The sequence below is a fragment of the Euphorbia lathyris genome, chromosome 5 (assembly GCF_963576675.1).
Source record: "Euphorbia lathyris chromosome 5, ddEupLath1.1, whole genome shotgun sequence".
Lineage (NCBI taxonomy): Eukaryota > Viridiplantae > Streptophyta > Magnoliopsida > Malpighiales > Euphorbiaceae > Euphorbia > Euphorbia lathyris.
The window spans coordinates 10,600,493-10,625,283 of NC_088914.1; the positions used below are offsets into that span (position 1 = coordinate 10,600,493).

General features: G+C 33.8%; 2 protein-coding genes and 2 non-coding genes across 4 annotated transcripts; 1 reads left to right on the forward strand and 3 right to left on the reverse strand.

Annotated features, from left to right (window-relative positions):
- The first annotated feature begins 1,545 nt into the window (after window positions 1-1,545).
- On the forward strand, window positions 1,546-1,867 carry LOC136230046 (uncharacterized). Its single transcript, XM_066018983.1, has one exon. It carries the CDS (start codon window positions 1,546-1,548, stop codon window positions 1,720-1,722), a length of 177 nt encoding a protein of 58 aa, XP_065875055.1. The 3' UTR covers window positions 1,723-1,867.
- A 9,135-nt stretch (window positions 1,868-11,002) lies between these two features.
- Window positions 11,003-11,074, reverse strand: TRNAH-GUG (transfer RNA histidin (anticodon GUG)). The gene has a single exon. It is a non-coding gene; the product is annotated as a tRNA-His (tRNA).
- Window positions 11,075-17,664: 6,590 nt separating this feature from the next.
- Window positions 17,665-17,736, reverse strand: TRNAH-GUG (transfer RNA histidin (anticodon GUG)). Its single transcript has one exon. It is a non-coding gene; the product is annotated as a tRNA-His (tRNA).
- A 2,332-nt stretch (window positions 17,737-20,068) lies between these two features.
- LOC136229078 (F-box protein SKIP14) lies at window positions 20,069-24,232 on the reverse strand. Its single transcript, XM_066017641.1, has 2 exons — window positions 22,523-24,232; window positions 20,069-21,657 (listed from the first exon to the last, which is right to left on the reverse strand). Exons 1-2 carry the CDS (start codon window positions 23,423-23,425, stop codon window positions 21,094-21,096), a joined length of 1,467 nt encoding a protein of 488 aa, XP_065873713.1. The 5' UTR covers window positions 23,426-24,232; the 3' UTR covers window positions 20,069-21,093.
- Between the last annotated feature and the right edge of the window lie 559 nt (window positions 24,233-24,791).

Below are 24,791 nucleotides of genomic sequence, written 5' to 3' on the forward strand. Positions count from 1 at the left end.
GCTAATCTTCCTGTCAAAGAACCTATGTTCCATGTCCCAAAGCGTAACCTACTACCCTTACCCCTACCCCTACCCCTACCATTACCGTGGACTAGCTTATTTACCCGCAACCCTTGCATATTTGACACCACCCCCGGGTCCTGGGGTGGCGCGCCGCTTCGGGGCGACGACCTAGCAACCCTTGCACATTTATCACTACACCCGGGTCTAGGAAGTGCAGCGCGTCGCTGAGTAGGGAACGCCCCAACGGTATTTATATTATGGTTCATGTCATAAGATGTGGCTAAGTTTTACGCTGGCCGCCACAAACCTACCGCAACCCTCCTCCTTTGTCCGGGCTTGGGACCGGCTGTAAAGGCCACCAAGTGACCCTCACAGGCGGAGTTTTTTAGAATATTTTCAACATGGATGAAAAATTACTTAATCAATAGATGAATTGGGAATTCAAGAGGTTCAAAACTCAGTAATTCCTTCCTAATTTATCAAAAAAATTATAATTTTTGAATCTTATATGTTAATATGTTGTTTACTGTGTACATATCCATATGGAGAGAGATGATTATGACCTAATCTACAAATATTACGACGGATAACTCCTGCATTTGGTTAAAGTAATACGCCTTTCAGTTTATTCAGACCTCTTATTGCCTTGTTACGTAAGGTTTAGAGGGTTAATCATGTCAATTGGAAGTGTGGTTAGACTTTTTTGGATTAACACGTATATGCCTTTTTGTCTGTTTTGTCACGTATGTCTATATACAGTACAATCTCTGTATAGGAATACACTTGGGACCGGGCTATTTGTATAACAATTGAGTGCCTATTACTAAATAGAGTTTAGTAATAGAGGTTATTACCAAGTTGGGACCGAGTTTTTTTATAACAAAATAGAGGTTATTCCTATATAGAGCATTCCTATATAGAGGTTTTACTGTATCAAATAAACAACTAAATGTCCTCGTAATTGTTAACGACGGACAAATATAATTCTGCTAGTCTAGGCATCACACCACAGGAAGTGATGTGGACGCATTTTTGGTTTCATTTGAACAATATGAGGATATATTTTACTGTTCATTTAATGTAGGGGCATACGTGACAACACGGACAAAAATGGGAGCATATGTGACAATACGAACAAATAGAAGGCATATATGTGTATTAACCCCACTTTTTTTTTAGACAAGTTAGGAATGTATTATGCCAATTTGAATTTCTAAACTATAGCCTAAATCAAATGGAATTGTGTGAATCTATAAAAATCATCAGAAAATTGGGGGTAAAAATAGCTATGATCAAGATCAAAACTTGTCCTCTCAAAATTCAAGAAAGTTGAGGAACCAAAATTAGTTAATTACAGTTGAACAAACTAACCAAAAATAACCCAATGATTTTACCTAAAACACCCCCAACATTGATTTAAAATAAGCAAATAGTAGTTTGAAATTAACTTCCAAAAATATGATGATTGTTATATTTTGAAGATTCATTGAAGTAATGGTGAAGGAGATCAGGTGAAAAACAAAGAAAGAAAGAAAAAAGAAGATGGATTCAGGACTTTCCTGGGCTGATCAATGGGATTGTAATCCAGACCCTCCGCCGCAGTCGGAGTCGGAGAAAGATAAGAACAGCAAGGGGAAAGATGGATCAAAGAACAAGCTCAAGAACAAGTTGCTAAACTTTAAATGGATGAAAGATCTGCGCAAGAAAGACCAGAAATAATATCCTGCATCTCACTTCCTATGCTTCATTTCATTTATTACTTTCTTCTTCTTTTTTAATAAATTTAACTTCTTTTTTCTTTCTTTAATTCTTTATTCATTGGAACATATATATAAAGAAAAACAAAGAAATATGTTAAATTTCATTATTTTCTTTTCGTTTTAACATCAATTCGGTTTGGTTTTTCTTTTATTACATTGAAAGAGGAGGTGTTGTGTTGTCAGTGGCGGAACCAGCACAACAATGTATTCGGGGTCAATGGACGAAAATTTAGCGAGAAACACATTTTTTAGGTGGATTCATGATCAGCGACGGAAAGATTCGTCGCCATTTCCGACGGCGATGTCAAAATTTGCCACGTGTTCTAGAAATAACAAAATTACAAACAAAATGTTTATGCATAGGGGACGAAATATTCCGTCGGTAAATATAGTTTTTGATATTTTCTACCCGCAATCAGGGTTCATGGATCCTAGGGGCGGAACCAGCCCAGGACTTGGGGAACCCCGGCTGCCGGCTCCACCCTTACTTAATAGCTCCCTTAAATTTAGCATATGTTTTCGTGTTTGTAGTGTTATTTCGATATTTTAAGTTGGTTGAGAGGTTGTTCTAATACAAAAGGTGATGAGTTTAAACCTCTTGAAAAATTTCCACAACTCCATAAATCTAACTCCGACACCGCCCACAAGGTTAAAATTAGCCCCCAGGCTCCGCCATGTGTGACCTCCTGTAGTTCTTGGAGTTTGAATTGAGAATCCTGAAAACTTCTAAGATACTCTTGATGCAATACACGCAATCAATCAAAAGCGAGATGCATACTAATTCATAGGAGTTAATTGTATTAAGGAATAAAGTGATTGATAAAGTATACTGTTTCGAGAATACCAATAAAACCTCGATCTCCTTTGAAATTATTATCCTCGCATCCATTTATTGATGAATTATTGATTGTTACTATATGAAAGGGATAAGAACCAAGGTTTATATTTGGGATCGGTTTCGGGTATGTTGTTAATAATAATAGTTACACCGTTATTTAATCTAACTAAACGGCATATGTCTTCGGCACGTTACCTACATATTGATTGCTTACTTCAACTAATATCTTTCGTTTCTATTTTGTTTTTCTCTTCTTTTCCCTCTCTCGAAAGTTTAAATCTTTCTCGTTCTTTGTAGTTATAATGCATATATAAGTGAATATCTTAAATTTTATAGGGTTAAGGTGCAAAAATACCCCTAACGTTTTGGGCTAGGAGCAATTTTACCCCTAACGTCTAAAATGGTGCAATTTTACCCCTAACGTTGGAAGTCAAGAGAAATTTTACCCCTAACGTTAATAAATTGGGTCAATTTGAGAAATAATTCATCAAACTGTCTTCTCGGTCATAAATCTTGTCATCTACACTTCATACTGTTAGGTGTTTTAGGGTTTCTGCAGAAAAACACAAACAGATGGAAGAAAACGCTATTTTATTGAAGAATAACATTGGGCTTTATAAAGCCATACACGCAACAGAAACAAAAGGATATCCCACTAAAATAGCTAACAATCCTATCTAAACAAATCTGCTAAAATAACTCTAACAAATAAACTAACGTATCTTTACCAAAATATCTCAACAATCCCTCCCTTGAACTTATTACCTAAGTAATTAGTTCAAATCTGTAGTTGCACACATACCCAGTTCCTTACGAAGCTTCTCAAAAACATCTAACTTGAGGGGCTTAGTCATCAAATCTGCAAGTTGGTCTTGAGAGCTACAGAAAACTAACTCAACATCACCATCTTTAGTAAGATCTCTGAGGAAATGAAATCTTACTCGTATATGTTTGCAACGGCCATGTAGAACTGGATTCTTTGACAGCTTGATAGTTGAAGTATTATCACACATTAAAGTGATACAATCAGCCTGCACATGACCAATTTCCTTCAAAACTCTTCTCATCCAAATAGCTTGACATGCACACGCAGTTGCTGCAACAAATTCTGCCTCCGTGGTTGATAGAGTGACTATGGGTTGCTTCTTTGATGACCAAGCTATTGCTCCTCCACTCATCATGAATACATAACCTGAAGTGCTCTTGCTATCCTTCTCATCTCCAGCTTAATCGCTATCAGTATAACCCAACATTTCACTTGCTCCTCTTTTGTAAAAGACACCATAATCCATGGTTCCTTTTAAGTACCTCAAAACTCTTTTTACTGCTGCAAGATGTATTTCTGTGGGGTTAGCCATAAAACGACTAATAAAACTCACAATAAACATGAGATCAGGCCGAGTAGCTGTAAGGTACATCAAGCTTCCCACCATTTGCTTTAAATGAGTTTCATTTGCTTTGACTCCTTTATCTGCATCCAGTTTTTGGCCAGGAACAATCGGATTCCGAACAAAGTTGCATTCTTCCATGCCAAAACGACTTAAAACTTCAGCTGCATATTTTCTTTGGCATATGAAAACACCATCAACCCTTTGTAATACCTCAATTCCAAGGAAGAATCTCATTTTTCCTAAATCTGTCATGTCAAACTGTTTCTTCATAGAATTTTTAAATTCACACAGCAACACTTCATCATCACTAGTAAACAACAAATCGTCTACATAAACACTTACAATTAAAATTTTACCTCCCTTCCTCTTTATGAAAAGAGTGTGCTCACTAGGACTCCTTTCAAATCCTTCTTTGATGAAATAGGACTCAATCCGACTAAACCAAGCTCTAGGTGCTTGTTTTAATCCGTAAAGAGCCTTTTGCAATTTATAAACCATTTGCTCACTTCCCTTCTTTTCATATCCTCTTGGCTGCTCCACAAACACATCTTCCTTTAATTCCCCATGCAAGAAAGCAGATTTGACATCTAATTGATATATATTCCACCCTCTTTGTGCAGCTAAAGCAATGATCATTCTCACTGTATCTAACCTTGCCACAGGTGCATACACCTCTGTATAATCTATTCCATGCTGCTGGGAGTAGCCTTTTACTACCAATCTCGCTTTGTATTTGTCTACTTCACCAAGTTCATTTAACTTAGTTTTGTAAACCCACTTTACTCCTATCTTCTTGACTCCAATGGGTAATTCTACTAATTTCCAGGTCTGGTTTTTCTCAATGCATCTGATTTCCTCATCCATGGCCAGCCTCCATTTTGAGCTTTTAACTGCATCTTCAAAGCTTGTAGGATCAGATGACACTAGAAGTGCTATGCTTGTCATGTTTGCTTCGTCGTCTTCTGAGAGTTCTTCACCAGATGTGTAATCCGTCATCCATGTTGGTGGATTTCGAATTCTGCCCTCCCTTCCTATCAAATTCTCTTCGACGATTGGTGCATCATTTACTGCTTCATCTTTTACTGTCTCTCCTTCATCTGAAATTGGTGCATCATTTACTACTCCTTCTACTGCCTCTCCTTCATCTACAGTTGGTGCATCATTTTCTCCCCATTCTAAATCCATTTGTTGCTCTTTTCCATGATCTGCATCCTAATTCCACACACGATTTTCATCAAAAACCACATCACGACTCACAATGATTTTCTTTGCAACTAGATCATACATTATGTACCCTTTAGATTCTTCGCTGATCCTGAGTAATACACAGCTTAAACTTTTGTCTTCAAGCTTTGTTCTTCTAGCATCTGGTATGTGGACATGTCCCACACAACCAAACACTCGAAAATGCTCCACTGAAGGTTTCTGTTTGCTCCATGCTTCCTCCGGAGTCACATTCTTCACAGATAAAGTAGGAGATTGATTTAATACATAAATCGCCCACCTAGCAGCTTCTGCCCAAAATTCCTTTGGTACTTTTTTCTCTGATAACATGGCCCTCACCAAGTTCATCACAGTGCGATTTTTGCGTTAAGCTACTCCGTTTTGTTGTGGAGTGTAGGCTGTTGTCAGTTGTCTCTTCACACCTTGTTGCTTACAAAAATCATTGAATTATGTTGAATTGAACTCTCCACCTCTATCTGTTCTCAAACATTTAATAGACATTCCAATCTCGGTTTCTACAAGAATCTTGAAACGCTTAAAGTGATAAAAGGTTTCTGATTTTTCTAAAAGAAAATAAACAAAAGCCTTCCGAGAAAAATCATCAATGAAACACAATAAATACCTCTTGTGGCTGTTAGAGGCTGGTGTAATTGGACCACATAGATCAGCATGAACTAGTTGTAATCTCTCTGTTGCTCTCCAATTACTCTTTTTAGGAATGGGAATTCGATGTTGCTTGCCTTTCATACATGCATCACATATAGCATTTGTATCTAAAATTTCTGGCAACCCAACCACCATTTGTTTAATTTGTAATGTACGCAGACCTTTGTAGCTAAGGTGACCATAACGATGATGCCAAAGCTTTGATTGATCCGAGGTACTGATTTGCAGACATTTTTCTTCCTTTATCTTGATGGGTAAATCAGCTATCAATTTAAACATCCTGTTTGAACTCATGATGCAATCTGCCATTTTTCCCTTTTGTGGATGATAGATGCTGCACATTCCATCTTTGAACAGAACTCCCCAACCCTTTTCTTGCAGCTGACCGACACTTAAGATATTATTTTTTAGTTCTGGTACGCAATAAACATCACCAACAACATAACTAATGCCTTGTAAGACCAGCTTCACAATTCCCTTCCCAATCACCTTTAGTTTAGTATTGTTTCCAAGTTTGACAGTATGAGAGAAGTTTGAATCCAAACTTGAAAACATACTTTGATTTCCACACATGTGGTTTGAACATCCTGAATCTATAAACCACGCATCACATCCTTTATCTTCGTAATGATCATCATATGCCATTAATAACAACTCATCTTCATATTCTTCTTCTTCCACCTCTGCATAATTTGCCTCCTTCCATCTTGGACATTCATATTGAAAATGTCCTAAACCGTGACATTTATAACATTCAACAGTTTCCTTGTTGAATGATGTTCTTCCTTTGCCCCGTCCCCTGCCTCTAGGAGACCATCTTCCTCTTCCCCTTCCTTCAGGCCATGAATCAACCTTCAGAACTTGGTCATCATGCTCACCTCGCACCCTTCGAAACTTCTGCTCGTGTACCACCAATGAACTCTGCAATTCATCAATGGACATGTTGTCTGTATCCTTTGATTCTTCGATGGACACCACAACATATGTGAATTTCTAAGTTAGCGTTCGTAGAATTTTCTCTACGATCTTTGAATCCGCCATCTCTTCTCCATTGCTCCGCATCTTGTTAGAAACTGTCATCACTCTTGCAAAATACTCAGTAATGGTTTCATCACTTCTCATTGATAGAACTTCGAATTCCCTTCTTAGGGAATTAAGAAGGGATTTTTTCACCCTATCATTTCCCCCAAATTTCCTTTTCATGGAATCCCATACACTCTTGGCTGTACTTCGGTCTAAAATTTGTTCGAAGATAGCGCGATCGAGTGCCTGGAACAAATGGTGTTTAACCTGATGATCCTTTGTTTTGGCATCATCGAGCAATGTTTGTTGTGCCTCTGTCAACCTTGTTCCTGCTATTGGCTTTTCGAAGCCATTTTCCACCAAACTCCATAGACCTTTTGCCCTAAGCAAATTTTCCATCAATTCACTCCAATGATCGTAGTGACCATCAAAATGAAGAATCTTCGTCAATGTCTTGTCGTCACTCATCTTCTCTGTATATTCTCACTTGAAGACTGCTGCTTCTCTCTCTTTGATCTCTACAAGCCCAGTGGGGGCTCTGATACCAAATGTTAGGTGTTTTAGGGTTTCTGCAGAAAAACACAAACAGATGGAAGAAAACGCTATTTGATTGAAGAATAACATTGGGCTTTATAAAGCCATACACGCAACAGAAACAAAAGGATATCCCACTAAAATAGCTAACAATCCTATCTAAACAAATCTGCTAAAATAACTCTAACAAATAAACTAACGTATCTTTACCAAAATATCTCAACACATACGTGTGTCATTTTATCAGTAACAAATCATAAACATGCGTTGGGATGTGAAAAAAAATAAAAAAATATATTATCTTTTTTGTACGAATTAGACAAAATAAATTCAAAAAATTTACAAAATTTATAAATATTAATCTCAAATTCTATTATTAAATTATAAAAAACATGAAATCTTTTTTTCAGAACGAATTGTTATACAATTGGTGCTGAATAAGGAACAAAAATATATGTGTTTTATAATAGTGTCTGAAATTGACCCAATTTATTAACGTTAGGGGTAAAATTGCTATTGACTTCCAAAGGTATGGGAAAAATTGCACCATTTTAGACGCTAGGGGTAAAATTGCTCCTGACCCAAAACGTTAGGGGGTATTTTTGCACCTTAACCCAATTTTATATTGAATCTTAGAGTCTAACAAATTGAATCCAAATTATAAAAACATATTTATAGAATATATAACAAATTTAAACTGCATTATGTCAATATGTTAAATGCCACTTTAAATTCGGTTTTAGTTGACAATATAATTATGATTATTAACAACAAATTGAGAGTTTTAAAGCCTCTATTTCCTCTCCCCGAAGTCGCGGTCGTCCGTCGCCACTCTTCTCCTCAGTCATTCGTTCTTAGTTCGTGGATCATCGTTTGTTCTCCCGATGTGTCTCGGTGTAGTTGATTCATGACTGGTAATACACAATATTGGTTTGTTCTTCTGCTACAATAAAATCGATGGTTTCTACACTACAAGAGGCAATCCGAGAATCCGTTATTATATCTGTATTCGTATTTGTATGAATTTGCGACTTTGGTATTAGAGTTATATGGTTGCGTGTTCTGTCGTTTTGATCCACAAATATAAATAAAATGCTATAATTAATATACGTATTAAATCTGTGATCATTGGGCATGATTATGTATTTTTGAGATTGTTTTAGATCTGTTTTCAGCGACATTGGAATCGCGTAAACAAACTGTAATGGACTAAGGTTGGGTGTTTGGGCAAATCTGAGCTTCATTCAAAAGGAAAGGATAGAACACAATAACACATGATTTTCATACCATGCGTGTTTAGCGATTATGAGATGGAAAAGATACGATCTCAACTTTTCCTATGGGCGAGATTCACATTGTAAAACTATGATTTTACAGAGTTTTCCTTAGGATCTCTTAACTTATTATGGAAGAATGATCTAATGTGGTATCTTGGAAGGATACTCTGAAGAGCCATGAGATAATATGGCCTATAGGATATTGACCAGAACATCAAGTTAGATTAGATGGAAGGAATATAGTAAAAGGGGACGATTTTCATGTGTACACATTTTCAAGTTTTTTTTTTCACCACCCGAGTAATTATGCACATGGTCATAATAGAAAACTATAGAGATCCAAGGAATTATAGTGGATGTGATACGGAATCTAGGACAAAGCATACAATTTATTATGATCATAGTTTTCACCCAAAAGGACTATATATCTCCAACGAGTGTATAGTACATGTCTATCGAGACGCTATATATCTCCAATGAATATATAACACTAGAGCTCTCGTTTGTATGTCGTTCATAAGAGCTATTTGTGAGTACAAATGAGAGGAATGAGGTGGAACATGTTCTGTTACGTGCGAACGAGAGATGTTAGGAGTATTCGATAAGGGCCGAATATTATCCACCCGTAAAGGAAATGAGTCAGATCAAAATTATATGGGTAATTAGGGTTAAGATCCAGTTACCAGCTATAAATAGATAGTTATAACCCTAACCCTATTTAATGCTAGAATAACCTAATGCATCTAATTGAGAGTTTAGAGCCTCTCTTTCCTCTCCTGAAGTCGCTGCCGTCTGCCGCCCATCTCTCTTCTCAATCCTTCGTTCTTAGTTCTTGAATCATCATCCCTTTTCTCGGTGTCTAAGTGTAGTTGGTTCATGATCAGTGATATGTAATATTGGTTTGTTCTTCCACTGTAATCAAATCAATAATTTTTACGCTACAAGAGATAACTCGAGAATCCATTATCGTATCCATATTTGTATTTGTATGAATCTCCGACATATAATATCAAGGCAACAAATATTACAAGTACTCTAAATTTTTTCGATTTTTTATTGATTAAACCATTAATTTTTTAGTTTGACATATAAAGCATCGATTAATTACATTGACATGCATTAAGTCTATTATAAAAATTAGTTGTGACTAAGTTGTCAGCAGAATTGTGGTTGTGTAGTTCTTTCTTTTAGTACTTTATTTGCTTTGTTGTTTTCTCTTGTTTTTCTGTTTTTCCTGTTGTGTTGCTGGGTTCTTAACCATCCTCTTATTACCAAAAAAATTAGTTGTGACTATGAATAAGACTCTTTTAACTGAGTTTGATGTTCACAATTCTTTTATAACCTTAATGTATACAACATCAATTTGATCTCTACCCAATAAAAAATTTGAACATATTAGTTTGACAATCATTTGACTGCCACAATGGATCTTCCAGACAAACTTATCGATAAACTGAAACAATTTCGTATATTTTGACAGGTTATTTGTAATAGTATTAACTATTTTAGACTGTTTTTGTGATTTATTTAGGCAAATTTAGTTGTTGACATTTTATGAGAGTTTTTTTTTTTGTAGCCGTAGTGGTAACACAATAAACAATTTAGATATAATTGATTTTTAGAAGGTCTGTGTGTCAACTAAATAACAATTCAAACAACGGCAAATTAGTTTGTTTAAATTTTCTATCAGATAGAGGTAAAATTGATCTTACTTAAAAATATTAGGGGTGAAACCATTTCATAAATTAGGGGTAAATATGCACTTCAAAAAAAAAAATAGGGACAAATTTTGAAAGATTATATAGCTCATTTCCTTATTTCAAAGCCCATTATGAAGCCAAACGGGGAATTTTACTTTCAATTCAATTCATACATATTTATGAAGCATCGATACTTCTAAAAAGTTGACATACTGCATTAGATACTCTGGAAATACGGATACGTCAGGGATACATATGAATACGACAAAACAAGTATTCCTTTTTTTTCTTTTAATTATGGGATACGTGGTGGTACGCCATGAATACTTACGGTTCAGAGTTAATTAGATAAAATTTAGATTTTTTTTAATAACTTTACAAAAATACGGATTAATATATAAAAAATAAATATAAATCTCTAATATAAATAATTAGACAACAAAAAATATGCGAAATAGCATGAAATATGAAATGTGTTAGAATAGTTTTTAAACTTGGTAGTTTAAAGTATTTTTTTTTATGATTAATGACTTGTTAGTTATTAATAGCGATAATATTGTTTTTTTTTAAAAATATTTTTTAATAGTGTGGCTGCTGGGATTCGAGCCCAGGTCTCCACGGCCACAACGTGGAATTCTTACCACTAAACTACAGCCACATAGTTTGTGAGTGCTATTTATGGTTTTATATATTTATGTATCTTTTAAACTTTTCATTACAAATAATGTATATATATAAAAAAAATGATGTATCCATAATGTACCTGTATCTCATATTTTTTTAAAAATATTATTTATCGTATTCATATATACGTATTCATAATACTAGTATGCATTCTCCTATCAATACTTCATTAATATATCATAATGTCAAATGCTTAAAACTCCATTTTGGCAGTTTAATATTTCAATTAGGTTATTAAATTTTAATAAACAAAGTTTCGAATTTTATTTGAATAAAATAAGTTTGTTAGTTTTTTTTGCATATTTTCAATGGCAGAAATTTTGACTAGAATAACGAGTTTACCCTTTAATTCTTTATTCATTGGAACATATATATAAAGAAAAACAAAGAAAAATGTTAAATTTTATTGTTTTCTTTTCGATTGATTTGGTCTGCTTTAGGCATAATACCCATTTGACTCCTTAAACTAAGGTTTCAAAATCAATTAGAACTTTAAACTATTAAAATCACCACTCGGGACCTGATTGATGATTTTGATAGTTTAGGGTTCTAATTGATTTTGAAGCTTTAGTTTGAGGACCCAGATGAGCGTAATACATTTTTTTTAATACATTAAAAGAAGAGGTGTTGTGTTGGCTGTTCGCAGTGGCGGACCAGAGCGATCTATGGACTAAAATGTAGTGAGAAACACATATTTTTAGGGGGATTTTATAATCAGCGATGGAAACGTTCGTCGTCATTTATGTCGGCAATATCAAATTTGTCAACGTTCTATAAATGACGAAACACAGAATGTTTATCTATAGCGGATGGGATATCTTGTTGGTAAATATAATTTTTTATATTTTTTTACCTCTAATCGGGTCGATGGACCATCTGTCTTCTCTGTAATTTATGGAGTTTGAATCCAAAAACCCGAAAACTTCTATGGTACTCTTGAAGCAATACACTCAATCATTCAAAAGTGGGATGCAATGCATACCAATTTATGAGAGTTAATTATGTTAAGGAATAAATTGATTGTTTCGAGAATACCATATAATTTCTCATAGAACCTCGATCTCTTTCGAAATTATTATCCTCTCACTCTATTTAGGGTTAATTACAAAAAAGTATTCTGTGGTTTGACCGATTTGCGATGTGGTACCTGTGGTATTTTTTTTTTTTTTTTGCAAACACAACCTTATGGTTGCAAAATTTTACATGTTTTTTTTTACTTTGCCAAATTTGACTGATAACAACCTCAAAATGAAAATTTTTAAGAATTAAACTTGTTCGGTATCATTTTTACTATGGAATGGAATCTTCCAGAGATGAAATTTTTGCCTCTAATCTTTCGGGCAAACTTACAAGCACCTTCTCTACGATCCGGCTATCGGGTAGATCTTCTCCCATCAATCGAATTTTATTTATCACCGTCATTAGTTTATCAGAAAACTCTTGTAGAGTCTCATTTTCTTCCATTCTCAAAATCTTGAAATCCCTTTTGAGATTTAACAATTGCATTCTTCTTGTTCTATCATTGTCATGATAGAGACCCTTCAAAATATCCCAAGCTTGCTAATTCTGGCCATCAAAAATTGGTGCAGCAACCTGATTAAAAGATACTGCATCTGCTTCCATTCTCACAGATCCCTCAAGATAATTTGCCATGATACCAATTTGTAGTAATTAATATTTAAGAGTTTATTATCTTTCTCTCTCATAAAAAAAAACAACACCTAAATGACCTCAAACCTAAAAAGTTGAAGAATTAAAGTTGTTTAAAATATCATTTAACTCTTGAAAATTTTCATTTCGAAGTCGTTATCGATCAAATTCTGACAAAGTGAACTCAAATGCAAAATTTTGCAAACCACAGGATTGCGTATGCAAAAAAAAAAAAAAAAACCAGAGATACCACATCGTAAATCGACCAAAACACAGAGTACTTTTTTCTAATTAACCCCTCTATTTATTGATGAATTATTGATTGTTACTATATGAAAGGGATAGGAATCGAATATGCGCTTAACGTTTATATTTGGGATCGGTTTCAGATATGTTGTTAATAATGATAGTTACACCGCTATTTAATCTAACTAAATGGCATATGGCTTCGGCACGCTACCTACATATTAAAGGGGCGTTTGGTTCGTATAGGAATAACGGAATGAAATCAAGAAAGGGAAACAAGGAGAAAGGAATGGAATGACATTGAATTCCCTTCTCTGTTTGTTTCAGTTCCACAAAGGAAATGATATACCCATAATTTCCTTTGTAGTTGTTTGGTTCAAATGAGGTAGTAATAAACTAGACTTGTATTTTTAACAATAATTTCTATTTAATAATATGTCTATATTAATAAATTAATCACATGTAAATATAAGAATGAAAATGAATTTATTCAACTATAAAATCAAAAGACGATGAAACTGAAGAAACGGAAATAAAATAAATAAATAAATATGCATAAATATTTTATTTTAAAAAGAAAATAATTATTTTAAAATAATTAAAAATAAATACCAAAACCGAATAATATGATAAAAGAAAAATATTTGTCAAAATTATTTTTCAGGATAAAAAATACAAACAAATAAGTATAAGGATCAAAAGTGAGATTAGTCTAGGGATAAAAAATAAAAATAAATAAATATAAGGATCAAAATAAAAATAAAAAAATAAACATTAGTCAAAAAATATTTTTTAAGAATAAATAAATAAATAAAATATAAGTATAAGGATCAAAAGTGAAATTAATCCAAGGATTAAAAAAGTAAGAATAAATAAATATATGGATCAAAATAAAATTAAAAACGAAATAGAGACTTGTTAAGTCCAAAATATACCTAAAATATCATCAATAATTACATAAATATTGCTACGAATTTATGCTATTTATAACTGTTTAGAATGTTTTTACTCTCGAATATGTTTCTTTCTTGTGAGGTACATTAATATTTGGTAAAATCCAAATAGGAACGAAAAGAGCTTAAAGACAGAAGAAAAACCTTACAAAATGAGTAAAAAAACGACAAAGATCAATTACACCAAAACGAGGACAAAGACGAAGTCAGAAACAGAGAAAAATGCAAATTCTCGGTAGAGAATTTGGGGCCGCGACCGAGAATCTTAAATTCTCGGTCGCGACACGCCCTTTCGTCCGAAGGCTGAAAAATCAATTCCCCATTCTCGACAGAGAATTTCCATTCTCGGTAAGAGCAGAAATTCTGCCAAGTACAATGAACACATGTTTAAAATCCAAGAAACGCGTTCGTTCGAGTGGATAGAAACGTCTATCCACAACGGATACGTCTCTTCACAACGGATACGTCTCTTCACAACGGACACGACACTTCAATCACGACTCTTCAACATCTATAAATAAAGAGTTGAGAGAGAGTTAAAATGAATAATGAGAGAGTTAGATTTTAAGATTAGTGCAAAGTTTATGCAGAAACTCTGACTCAGAAATGAGTCAGAGATTAGATTTCGATTCTGTTCAAAAGCAATATGATGTACACGCATTGTTTATTCAATAATAACAAGTTTAGTAGCGTTTAGACATTGTTCCAGTTTAGTTTTCATTTTGGTAGTAGACCGACCCAGTCTCTATTACGAAGATTCAACGAGAAGATTGAGTAAAGGATCCACCCCTGAGCCTGACAAACTCTAACGAAACCCAAGGAAATGATTGACAACCCGTTCACTTGCAAGCCGTCGAATGTTTCCATGCTCCATGTTCTCTGTAAACTTGTATCAATTTATATTTCATCTAATAAAGTCTGTTCTATTCGATAGATTTTTATGCAGCACTTATGGTAACCAATCCACTAAAGTGACTGCTGGTGTTTTCATTAAAACGTATTTAATCCAAAATCTTTACAAGGAAACTTTGTTGAACACTTAGGCAAATTATTATCTCGAAATAGTTTTAATTTGATTAAGGGCAATTATCCCGGAAGGGTTTTGTCATGTTCAAAGCCAATTAATTAGAGGTTCCGTCATTTATTTCATCTTTATAATTCGTACAAAGTTTAAAGTTGTTTTCTTTGCTTAATGCAAATAAATACATCTGTTTACTTTTCTAAAAAGTACTGAACATTCCTATCTTGCAAATTCATTCTTAAATCAGAGTATTTTCTAACGTTTTCATAATCTAATCTAATTCTCATTCTAGCAATTTCAAAACCAAAACCGATTAAACGATTTTTCCATATTATAAACCTTAAAAGTAAATTTAACCGATTGTAAATAAGTTTTGTTCGAAAAACGTTCCCCTGTGGGATCGATATCTTTTATTACTACAAGCGTATACCGTGCACTTGCGGAAATCGCTCAACGAGACTAAAATGAAATTTTATAAGGAGAGTAGATGTTTAAATTAGTGAGAATAGGGGAAAAGGAATGGAAAACCTTAGGGGGTTGGGGGAATGAGATTAGAGGAGTTAGGGGTAAACCCAAAACTAAAAGAGGGTAAAGGGAATGATTGAATTGACAAAACAAACACCAACAAAAGGAATGAAACCTCCTCATTCTCTTACCCTTTCCTGAAACCCCCAAAACAAACGGCCCTGATTACTTACTTCAACTTATATCTTTCGTTTCTATTTTGTTTTTCTCTCTTCTTTTCTCTCTTCTAAAGTCTAAATCTTTCTCGCTCTTTGCGGTTATAATGTATATATAAGTGAATATCTTAAATTTTATATTCAATCTTAGAGTCTAACAAATTGAATCCAAATTATAAAAACATATTTTATAGAATATATAATAAATTTAAACTGCATTATGTCAATATGTTAAATGGCACTTTAAATTCGGTTTTAGTTGACAATATAATTATGATTATTAACAACAAATTGAGAGTTTTGAAGCCTCTATTTTCTGTCCCGAACTCTCTCCTCATTTATTTGTTCTTAGTTCATGGATCATTATTTATTCTCCCATTGTGTTTCGGTCTAGTTGATTTATAACTAGTAATACATAAACATTAGGTCGTTCTTCCACTACAATCAAATCAACGATTTCTACACTATACAAAAGGCAACCCAAGAATCCATTATTATATTTGTATAAATTTGCGGCATTGATATTAGAGTTATATGGTGGCGTGTTTTGTCATTTTGATCCACAAATATAAATAAAATACATAGTTTTTTCATACTATAATTAATGTATGTATTAAATCTGTGATTATTAGGCATGATTACATATTTTTGAGATTGTTTTAGATCTGTTTTTCAGCGACATTGGAATCGCGTAAACAAACGATAATGGACTAAGGTTGGGTGTTTGGGCACATCTGAACTGATAATTTCGTATGTTAATGGGACATGTGGTTCATTCAAAAGGAAAGGATAGAACACAATAACACATGATTTTCATACCATGTGTGCTTAGCGACTATGAGATGGAAAATATACGATCTCAACTTTTCCTATTAGCGAGACTCACATAGTAAAACTATGGTTTTACAGAGTTATCCTTAGGACCTCTTAACTTATTTTGAAAGAATAATCTAATGTGACTATCTTGGAAGGATACTCTGAAGGGCCATGAGATAATCTGGCCTACAGGATACTGACCAGAACATCAAGTTAGATTATGATGGAAAAAATGTAGTAAGAGGGAACGATTTTCATGTGTACACATTTTCAAGTTTCTGTTTTTCACCACTCGAGTAATTATACATGTGGTCGTAATAGAAAACTATAGAGATTCAAGCAATTATAGTGGATGTGATAAGGAATCTAGGATAAAGCATACAATCTATTATGATCAGCATTTCCAAACATAAGGACTATATACCTCCAACGAGTGTATAGTATTGGGTTTGATACATGTCTATCGAGACGCTATATATCTCCTATGCGTGTATAATACTAGAGCTCTCGTTTGTATGTCGTTCACACAAGCTATTTGCGAGTATAAATGAGAGGAATGAGGTGGAACATGTTCTGTTACGTGCGAACGATAGATGTTAGGAGTATTCGATATGGGTCGAATATTATCCGCCCGTAAAGGAAATGAGTCAGATCAAGATTATGTGGGTAATTAGGGTTAAGACCCAGTTAATCTAATACATTGGTTTGATAATCATTTGACTACCACATTGGACCTTCCATACAAGTTTATTGATAAACTGAAGCAACGTCGTATATTTTGGCAGGTTGTTTTATTAACGTAGTAACTATTTTAGACTTTTTTTTGTGATTTATTTAGGCTGATTGTAGCCCAATATGAAGCCAAACGGGGAATTTTACTTTCAATTCAATTCATACATATCCATGGAGCATCGATACTTCTAAAACGTTGACATACTTGTATTAGATACTCTGGAAATACAGATACGTCGGGGGATACATATGAATACAAAAAAACAAGTATTCCTTTTTATTATGGGATACGTGGTGGTACGCCATGAATACTTTAGAGATACTGTTCAACATTAATTAGGTAAAATAGCATGAAATATGTTAGAATAGTCTTTAAATCATTAAATTTTTTTTACCAATTAATGACTCGTTAGTTATTAATATTGGAAATGTTATTTGTGGTTTTATAATAAAAATATTTTTATAGTGTGGCTGCTGGGATTCGAGCCCAGGTCTCCACAGCCACAACGTGGAATTCTTACCACTAAACTACAGCCACAAGATACATAAATAGTATTTATGGTTTTATATATTTAGGTATCTTTTAAACTTTTCATTACAAACAATGTACCCGTATATATAAAAAGAATTAGTATATCCCTAATATATCCGTATCTCATATTTTTTTTAAAAATATTGTTTATCATATTCATATCTACATAAGCATATTTATATGTGTTCTCGTATTGATACTTCATAGATTCATATCATAATGTCAAATGTTTAAAACTCCATTTTGGCAGTTTAATATTTCAGTTAGGTTATTAAATTTTAATAAACACAAAGTTTCTATTTTATTTTAATAAAATAAATTTGTTAGTTTTTTCCATATTTTCAATAGCAGAAATTTTGACTAGAATAACGAGTTTACCCTTAATTCTTGCAAGTATATCTTTAAAATTGACTTTGAACTTATAAGCAACTCATGGAAATTTCCCCAAGTCATTACCCTTCTTCCCTACTACAACTAACTCTCTTTTGGAGCTTGTGCTAAACAAATAATATGATTACGTTATAAATGGGGTTGGGGATTTCGTCTCGATGGATACCGGGAATTCCTAATCATTTTCTTTATAGGTTGGAGATGGGGGGGAAAAATTCTCTAGAGAGGGGATGGCAGAAACGGGATTTCTATTCCATCCTCATCCGCATCATATCTTTACTGGAATTTCTATAAAAGTAATATATTTATATAAATTTTTAAATATGGATAATTATTATTTGTTTTTATATTTAATTATATTTGTCTAATTGTATTATATGATAAAATTTAAATTTTATTAAAGAAATACCATTTAGATTTTGAGTAATGGGAAATAGAGATTTGTATTTCTACGGGAATGGGAATGAGGACAATTTTTACCTCATTTCTTAAACAGAGATGAGAGAAACACTCTTCAATTTCACTTCACCTGATTTATACAGTTGTTAAATTAGTTATATTTAATCAATTTTATAAATTTTAAGTATTAAAACTTAGGGGTCCACGTGGTCGGTTAACCACACCATTAAAGTTAATTCGATCGGTTAACCATTTGATCGGGTTTTTTCAACACACTAACCATACACTGGTCCACCAAATTATGTTAATCACTAATCGGTTAATCAATTATTTCGGTCGATTAACCTTTTATTTCAGTTTCTAACCATTAGTAAATAAAAATAAAAATAAAAAAGAATTCTAATTTCTATTATGAGTGAGATGGCAGGTCAATGGCGAGTTAAAGAGATTAGCGATGGAGAGAGATGTGAGTGCATTGTGTTTATGTGGACTATGGACTGGAGAGTGACGGAGATGAAGAAGACGACATAAACTGGAAAAGATGAACTAAGTAAAAATGAAAAAATAATATGTTGATAGATTATAAATCAGCAATTTTGTTTTCTGCTACATGTTCACGTTTAAGTGTCCATGTTGTGTTGTTTTTAGGAAAAATTCGATCTTGGTCATTTGGTCATTTTTTATTAATTGTTGTTGATTATCATTTTATGTTCGATGACTATTGATTAATCCTTATTATTTTAAAATTTTAGTTTCTTCTACTTGATTAATGAATTATGCTTAATTGAATCTTCAATGAAAAGTATGCTTTGAAATTTTATACATAGATTGAGATGGCTTTATACATTCTTCAATTTTTTACATTATATAAAATTTCTTTTCATACTTGAATTTTTTTTCCAAATTTACGACGGAATTGTAAAACAAAAGCCACCTATTTTTTTTCCAAAAGAGGAAAAGGAGTTGATCTTCTAGTATATAATTATATATAAAAATATAAATAAATAAATATAATTTTATATTTTTTAATATTTAATTGACATTCGGTTGGTTTCAGTTAACCGCGATTTTTGAAATACTAAAACTGTAACCATAACCATTAACCATTATTTTTAAAATTAAAAACCGTACACTAACTCATTAGTTTCAATTAACCTTATTTGCAGTTCATTTCGGTTTGATTTATGGATTGTTTTGTACACCCTATTAAAACTGAATGTGTTTTAACTAATTTATGAAATATTACCAAACGTTAAATATAAACTTATTGGATAAATATGAACTCATTAGATATCCAGTCACTACTGTTTTATATATAATATATATATAATGTCATAATAAAACAACAAAATAGTTGAATCCCGTTGAAAAACCACCGCAATCCATTTTTCATATGTAAGTTCTCCCAAACATTTGGATCTGCCGAATCTTTTTTTTTTTTACCAAACGCGCATTTTCCGCTCTTATTATAAATAAAGCATAGAAATAGAACCTCCAACAATACAACATTAAACAGCCATTAAAACTGTAAACCATACGAATTAAAACAGGTTTAAAATGAATTCTAGTTTATTCCTTATTAAAATGGCAAGTAAATAGTTCAGCACCAGTGTCATTACAGACCCCATAAAATCTTCCTTAAGCTAGCAGAAAGAAAATACAAGCCCTGTGATTTATATCATCGTGGCAAGTTAATAAGAAAGATAGATTGTTTCTTGTACATTTCCGGAAGCACGTAGCCAAGCTGGATCTGCAGCTCCAAGTAGAGACCGACCTGTCAAACAACAAAATGATCCATCCACACACTGCATCACAATAATCATCAATTTAGGAGTCAATATCACAATAATCATCATCTTCAGTCGACCGACAGCTCAGTCCAATGCTCCGATCCACAGTAAGCATAAATCAGCACTTGCTTCCGACAGCATCAAGATCATGTAAACTGTCAAACATCTCAATACTAAACCAGACAAAGTCATTCTCATCATTAGCAACAACTGAAATCCAAATCAGCACTTGCCTCCGACAGCATCAAGCTCGTGTAAACTGTCAAACATCTCAATACTAAACCAGACAAAGTCATTCTCGTCATTAGCAACACTGAAATCCACTAAGGTGCGGAGCTGAATATATCATAACACTTCGATCCAGATTTGCATGCCACTTCTCAACATTGCTTATCAAGAAGTGCATTCTTCATCATACTTAATACCATGCCACATTATAAGAAAAACCAGATTGTAAGAGCCTCGAATGTCAAGAGGTGAGGAAACAGCTTGTGACCCTCGCCTTTCTAGCTTTTTTTTGTTATTTCTTTATTTTTTTATTTTTTTTATTTCCAAGTTTTCCACAACACAGAATAAGGCAGTCAGTCGAATCTGCAACCGAGACAGCAAGAATCCCACATATGCTCTACCAGAGGGCGATCAACAAACTCATAAGCCAAAAACAAGACATAAAGGAACTATAACCATTAATAGCTGCCTCCACTTTCTCCTTAGAATCTAAATTACCAATTGGGCACATCTCAACAATAATACGAAACCAGAATGTAGACACCAGCATCCGTCCCTAGCCATGAACACGATGACTACAACCAGTGTCATGGAGAGCAGGAGTCATGGGATGGCTAATCTTCCTCTCCTGCTTCTCCTGGCATTTCAAAAGTTGCTTGCAGCAATCTGAGCAATCAGAACAAAGCAATTCAAGGCAGAAAGTCTCCTCATATTCGCTGTCATTAATACACCGCCCACATTGAACACAGCGAGCAATACAAAGTGTACATGCCCTGCATGTCTGGGGGGAATTATCTTTTTGCTGACAACCCTCAGCAGGGCAATCATACACTAACCTCAGGTTCTGGCATCTCGGACACGCCTCAATATCAATAATACAATCGTCGTCGCATGACAGATAAAAGTTTCCTCTCCGATAAAAATGTGGCTTTCGTGGATTCTGCTGGTCGCGCTCATCCACGCCCAACAAGAACTTGAGCTCTTCAAAATGCTTCTGGGTCACTCCATAGAGCCCACCAATCCTTAAATGCTTCACGCCCTGCATGCCAGTAGTTCTGAACGCCTTTAAGCTGGTTACTATGCCCTCAATGCTGAGCTTTGTACATCCAGGCACACTCAACTGGATAAAGGAAGAAATATTAGGGACCAATCAAGTCAGATATAAAAGGGAAAAAAATAAGTTCATGCTAAGTATTTGATGCAGACAATATAGAGTAGATGCCTCCATTATGAAAGTTGCAATAAACCAGGAATCATTGAATGGGTAACCCGAAAGACAATATCATCATAATCGATCATAACAACACACTGGAGGTCAATCTCAAACAAAGGTGGTAAGAGTACACGAACATGTGTGTTTTTCTAATGCCCAAGTTATCATCTTTTTATTTTTATTCAAATGCATACAGTTACCACACATTGGCAATCAAGAAAAATTTGACAAAAATTTAGAACTATTGAAAATATAATGCAGTCATTTCAGTCATCACATCAAAAGAAACAACTCGAAGATCCCAACCAATCAACTAAAGGCCCAATATCAGATATTCAGTTTGTCTGTCATACAACAGTTGTTTAAGACAACAAATTTCTAAAGAAGATTTAGGAAAATTATAGCTAAAAGGCAAAGATGTTGAATACTACGTGTCATAATCCTCTCCAGATAATTTAGTTAGAGCTCTAGAATCTGTATTAATAACAGTTAACTTCCCTATCCATAAACAGATAAGTTGCAGAGATATAAGAAGAGAATTTTGCTATCTCTAGTCATGCATGAGTTCGGACTTAGTTGACAGATATAGAGCAATCCAAGAATTGGAAGCTAAGAATGTCTCTAGAATAAAATGGTGCAAAGACATCATTATCATCAGATCAATAAAACAATATGATTCATTTGCAACTGACAGATATCAAATTAGCAATCTTAATCTTTAATTTAAATGAACAATAGATAATATTCAGAAAGACAATTAGGAAAAACTCACAGTAGTCAGCCTTGGATTAGTATCGAGGACTTTTTTCAATCCATCATCAGTAATCCTTGGACACTCAACGAGGCTCAAGCACTGTAAGTTACCTTGAGCCCTGTTAGTTAATTGCAAAAGGACATCATCAGTGATCTTCTCATTTAATGGTTGATCTATGTGAATGCTTCTCCACAATAGAGGATCACTTCGAACAGTACATCGCAGTGATTTGCAAACTTGTTCCACAACCAAAAGATCTCGCACACCGAGATAACTAAGAGAAAAAGCCAAAGCAGCATGAGGAGATCCTCCATCTCCATCAGAAGATAATTCACCACCCTCTTGAAACACTCCACTTTTATGAACCACAGCACTAGCACTTTTATTTGATATTAATTCATTCCCAAAACTTAAAATATCATCTATATTGAAAGCCATTCCAAGTGTGCCATGGCTAGATGCATCCCCTACTTCTGAGCACCCATCACCGAATCCGCCCATGGTATTCCAGCTATTGTCAAAACTCATGCTCCCAGGGAAACTTTGGAATCTTATCGCATTATTCCAAATGAAATTCAGACCAGCAAACAACTGATAATTCCCATCACTCGTGGAACCCTGATCCCTTCCGTAACCTCCATAGTCTGCCTCCAAATCCTCAAGCCAACCCGTAATTGCAGTAAATGTGGTGCTTATGTCCATGCCAAAAGGATCTGATGGCAAAAGATCTAGAATATCTTTGTTCACAGAGTCCTGTGAGCCGCACCTATCGCTTTTATCCCTCCCATAATCAAAGCAATTCTCAACCTTCTCTGGTTTACTCTCAACAAGGTATCCATTAGCGATTCTCATTGGGGAAACCAAACTATCCTCAGGAAGATGGCCAGGAAAAAGAGGACGACGGGAAAAGTTTAAGGCCATTCTACCTAAACCTAACTTTCCCAGTAAAAGATAAGAACACCAAAAAAAAAAACCCAAACCCAGACTAATTAACGGTATCAAGAAAATATGTGGAATTTAACCAAAACATAAAAAGAAAAAAAGAGCTATATAGATCTAACAAGAGGACCCTCAATTTCGGATAGCAAACTAAAATACCGCAACCAAAAATTTCACGGAGTTCCTTGTCGTGGAAGACCCAAATCAGCTAGAATGGAATTAACAAAAGTTAGGGTAAATACAATTTTTCTTTTTATTTTCTTTTATATCAATCTATACACCAGTGGCAAAAATTAAAAAAAAAAATCAACAAATCAAAATCTTTTGGTACTATTTTTTTCTTAGGGTTTGGAAAGAATGGACTGTACTATAAACAACGAGAAAAGAAACGAAATAACAGATCGAATAAGAAAATAAACCTGGGATAAAGTGTAATCAAACGGAATCAAAAGAAGAGAGGCTAATTGAAATCCCGGAAAGGCACCGCAATCGACAGAAAACGCCAACAAATAATCTTGGAAGAAGGAATCCTTAAGGAGACGGAAAGAGAGGAGGAGGAGTTGGTTGAAGAAAGAGAGTGAAACAGAAATCTGGGTGTTATTTAAGGAGAAAGGAGATATATTGGGGGTAATTGAGAAAATTTCTGGTGGGGAATTCGATCCAAGATGAAGAGAAGACGGAGTCTGTCGACCGAGTTGGGAGAGAGAAAATTGGGAGAGAAAAAGGCGAGAAAATAGAAACAAACAAGAAACGAAAGGAAATTGTGAGTTTCGCTCAGAATTTCTCCCAATTTAGATGAGAGAGAAAGAGGGGGTTTTCTATATATTCACACGTGTAACCCTCTACTTCTTTTACCATTAGAATTTAACTCATTAGTTTAATAAATAATTAAATTAATTCTTTTTTCTAATAAATAAATAAATTCTTTCAAAAAATTATAAATAAATAAAAACTCAATCTCAAATTTTAATCTTTACCTTCTAAATTAGTAATATTTACTCCTAATTTTAAAAAAATTATAAAATTTCAACCAATTTGATAGTAAATGATAGTTTCCATAAAGTTTTTATATTGATTGAGATTTTACTGATCTTAATAGATAAGGGTAAGTCTTTGATAAAAAAAAAATATGTTAGGGGTAAAGAGTAAATTTTAAACATTTTGAATAGTTCAATGTCAATAAGATTTTAAAGGTTATAGTTATGGTAAATTACATGGATTATCAATTTCAAAACTAAATAAAAATGGGCATTTTAACATTATGGTCACTAAATTTAATGGTAAAGTCATTGAGTTGTACACTTTTTAATATAGATGGTCACTTAACTTTAACTAACTCCTCAAAGTG

What these genes read in the sequence shown, in the direction of transcription:
- LOC136229078 (XM_066017641.1), bottom strand. Translation starts at nt 23,425, where the DNA reads ATGGCCTTAAACTTTTCCCGTCGTCCTCTTTTTCCTGGCCATCTTCCT. An exon ending in CTAATCCAAGGCTGACTACT is followed by an intron (nt 21,658 to 22,522) that starts GTGAGTTTTTCC and finishes TCCTTTATCCAG; the next exon opens with TTGAGTGTGCCTGGATGTAC.
- LOC136230046 (XM_066018983.1), top strand. Translation starts at nt 1,546, where the DNA reads ATGGATTCAGGACTTTCCTGGGCTGATCAATGGGATTGTAATCCAGAC.